Source organism: Austrofundulus limnaeus, unplaced genomic scaffold (genome assembly GCF_001266775.1).
Source record: "Austrofundulus limnaeus strain Quisiro unplaced genomic scaffold, Austrofundulus_limnaeus-1.0 Scaffold1, whole genome shotgun sequence".
Taxonomy (NCBI): Eukaryota; Metazoa; Chordata; class Actinopteri; order Cyprinodontiformes; family Rivulidae; genus Austrofundulus; species Austrofundulus limnaeus.
Genome location: NW_013952403.1, coordinates 9165855 through 9169724, shown reverse-complemented (window position 1 = coordinate 9169724; position 3870 = coordinate 9165855). Strand labels below are relative to the sequence as shown.

At 39.3% G+C, this 3870-nt stretch overlaps 1 protein-coding gene across 1 annotated transcript in view; it reads right to left on the bottom strand.

Moving 5' to 3' along the window:
- Positions 1 to 243: 243 nt before the first annotated feature.
- The window catches only part of spon2a (spondin 2a, extracellular matrix protein), a 23600-nt gene continuing 19973 nt past the window's right edge, over positions 244 to 3870 (bottom strand). The window contains exons 4-6 of the mRNA XM_014008625.1: positions 2652 to 2843; positions 2184 to 2355; positions 244 to 1798 (exon numbers count right to left, since the gene is read on the bottom strand). Of these exons, the coding sequence (XP_013864079.1) occupies positions 1608 to 1798; positions 2184 to 2355; positions 2652 to 2843 (555 nt within the window). The 3' untranslated portion in view covers positions 244 to 1607. The remainder of the gene's footprint in view (positions 1799 to 2183; positions 2356 to 2651; positions 2844 to 3870) is intronic.

The following is a 3870-nucleotide window of genomic DNA, read 5'->3' as shown; positions in this document are numbered from 1 at the left end:
GTATTGCAAGTTTAAACCTGGGGAAAACATTGTGATTCTATTGTGATATTTATAGCTGTTTATTTTTCACTTAGTTTTTAAATATATTATTAGAAGTGCCAGTACTAATATAACTTTATAACCTGGTACAGAAATTACCTGTGTTTTTTATATGACCTGTTATTATTTTATGTCTATCTGTAGAACTGAAAGAGTTGTAGTTTTTGTGTTGTGAAAAAAAGATACGTTATCAATGATGCAACACAGATTTTATGTTTTTTATTATTTGAAAAAAATGAAGAGATACAAGCTCCATCATACAACAGGCTATGTACAAAAATGTAATAAAAGAAAACATATTTTTTGCAATTTTTTTAAGAATCTCGTACAATGTTCTTTTGAACAAGCTCTGTGGTTTAACTCAGCCTATTAGTCCATTTTCATGACAGGTGATATTTATGACATGGGGCTTACGGTTATTTTGAAAGAGTTTTACATGCCAGACATGTTTAGGTTATCTCTGTAAACGAATGCCTCCATGCCTGGAGCGGTATGCAGCATGTTCAACTACCTCCACATTTCTGTGCACATTCATGTAAGAGTGTCTGGTTCCACTTGAAATGCAAACAACAACGTGTCAAATTTAAAAAAAATATGAACATTTTAAATAAYTATGTTTCCTTTTTATTTTGATGCCAGCAGCAGCTGGTTTCACAACACATCTTTTAGCGACACTTGGTAAAATTTGGGAAACAGGGTTTGGATGTTCCAGATTTAAAAGCWTTTTTTTWATTTTAATTTGTACCCAACACAAAAAAATCTGCTGTTAAAAATGTTGAGACCTCCTGACCCAGTTGTAAAACGTGCTGTCTTGTATGACCAGGAGATGTCACGTTTATTGTTCGTGCGTGTGTCTGTTAGCAAAATATCTCGTGAGCACTGGACAAAATTTAATAAAACTTYGGGAAACTAATCTAAGATGTACATCTGAAAACCAGTTAAAGTTTGGAGTCAGCCTGATTCAGGTTGGCTGCCACAAAGGAAACCAAAACCCAGTTTATTTTACARTGAGCTAAGATCTGATGTGGTAGTAGCTGAGAGTCATTCACAACACATACTTACACACATTGTWATATTATTTTCAAGGTTTGACCAAAACTGCTTCAGTGCTGTCAGTTAACATAAGAGGATGAAAATCTGTCTAAGAAGGTCTAAGTCTTGTAGGTCAAAGATTCTGTCAGGATGGAAGCACTATTTTTCTAATCCTGTAGTTTTAGGATAATTTCTAAATCCATTGCATTTTGTTATTCTTTGCATTGTTCAAAATATTGAAACTTTTTTGGCAAGAAAATTGTCCAGCAATTGTAAAAAAAAAAAAAAAACCTAAATTGCACCGATGAAGAATTGAGCTGTTATTTTTGAGTCAGTCAGTTCGACCAGCAGACTTCTGTTTCCTCCTATTACCTCTAAAATACACCCAGTAAGGTGTATTTTAAAGGCAACACCCACAGGGTGTGTTCTAGACTTCACAAATAAACAGAAAAAACACAGCACCCTTTACTCCGTCCTGCAGTAATAACATGAAAGTCTCYGCGCCCAAGAAATTGTTTGAGCTTCTGCACTGTTGATTACTGCCGTTTCTTCAAACAGCTGTGGGGAGCACATTCATCTTGTTCCTCCAGCTCAGGACAGGGGCTGCCAGCATTRGCTGGCCGCAACAGGATGTAGCGCGTGCGATGGCGAACGCCTCCTTTGGAGCAAGAACCCAAACACAGACCCCAAGATGACCAGAGAGAGACTTCACAGTCCAGAGGTGTTTCTGTGGAAAAGAGATGCTCGTCAAGTTCAAAAATTTCAGTGCTATGAAGGATTTTTAAACCCTTTAAGAAGTTTATAGCGTTCCTTTTGAACCAAAGATGAACTTGTTCACAAGTGGCACAACAATAGGATCAAATTTTTAAACTAAACTAAATGAGCGCATACACAAAAGTATTGGACCAAGAATGGACCCTTGGGGTACCTCACACTTGAGGTAGTTGAGACATTCAGTCTAACAGAGATGTTTTAATCTYTTCAATCGAATTAAAACCAGCCAACAGCAGTTCCTTTAATGTCAACACATTGCTCCACTCCAGAGATTAGTCACTTTATTCACGTAGTAAAAAATATGTATCATTTGGTGCCACTTATAGAATAAGTTTTACCTGAGAAGCGCTGAGGAACGATAAAGTTGGGCAGAATYTGATTAGACACAGCGTTTTGGCGGTCAGGGAGTCGATGCTGTTGGGTGAGTTTAATGCTGGCGATAGGTGGAAGCTCCTTTAGCCGAGGGTAGTAGAAGGAGTTGGCTGGGTGGTTTGGCATCTGAGACGTGATCTGTGCAAGTCAGAGAAGAACGTTTTGTTACAAAAAGCCAACAAATTCTCAGTAGAACGTCAAATCCACAATAGCMCTAAAACACATGCTGGAAAAGGATAGATTGTCTGTTACATAAGGGGGGTGCCGTCAGACTCGAATCATTTTAGGTCAGACACGAGGGCTGCCAGGCAATCATTTAAATGGAGACAGCTAAGAATGATGTCCCCTTCACATGCAACTTATTCTAGGAATAGGATGCAGAATTACAGCAACAACAACTAAGGGGAGATYTGAACAGATGATGCAGATCAGACCTGTGTGATGTTTTCTTGGGGGCTGGWGGGGAAGTTTGGAGAGGAGAAAGTGAATCCACTGTCTGTCCCTGCATCATAAGGCTGGAGGTCGACGGTCACTTCCTGTTTCCAGTGGTTCCCCTCACAGAGATTCAGACTATCCACACCAACAAACCAGTCAGGGCTGGGGATYATCTTCACCATCAGGGACAGCTGTTGATAGACAGTAATGCAGTGGGATAAATGATTTATAGACCGTAACTGATTAAAATTTAATCAGCCTTGTGATCATTTTATGGCACAAAATTAAGAAAAAAACAAGAAGTTATATTATTCATCAAGCAGGTTAAACAATCGCACAATGATTTGAGTGTCGCATGAAGTCTCAGGAACCACAATGACATCAGTCAGGAAAATAAATGCAACAAGTCTGACATTACACACATGCTAAGTAGATGAAGAAATTTTGTGACTTCCGAAGCAGGAACCTGCCTGTCTGTCTCTTTATGTCTGTTCTAGCATTTATTACCTTGTAAGGACCTTTTGTCCAAAAGCCCATGAGTTCAAATGCCATTTTTGGGTTAAAGGTTGGGTTTAGGACTTAAGGTGTGAATTGAGTGATGGTTATAGATTTAGTGTTAGGTACAGTATGTACTGGGGTTGTACATGTTTTTGCTACCTGGTGGGGATGATTTTTGACCATTTTCCTGGTGCACACAGTCTAGTGAGGACCCACTGTTCCTTATGGGATAAAAGCTTGGTCCCCATTGGATGATATGGATCAGAGGTTTGGTTTAGGACTAACATGTTAAGTGAATTTAGGTTAAGGGTACAAGTTCAGAGTTAGGCTGTAAAAATTAATGAGACTCAGTGCAGTGTCCCCACACAAATAACTGTACTAGACCATGTGTGTGTGTGTGTGTGTGTGTGCGCGCGCGCTCACTCTGTCTCCAGTTCAATGTTTCAGTATGTCTCCTGAATGATGTAGGCTTTCTGAGAAATGGTGAGCTCATCCAGGAAGCAGGATTTGGGGTCACTACACATGGAGGTGGCAGATGACCAGAAAACAGCGCATTTGAAAAACACTTTTTCAGACAAATATCTGAGGATTTGAGGTTCAGCTTTGATGTTTCGAGGGGTTATGAATCGGATCATTAGATCAGAGCTTTAGGTACAGGGGATACTTTTGTCAATGAGACACAAGAGGTCCTTATTTGTTGGTTGTGACCCAGGATAAAAA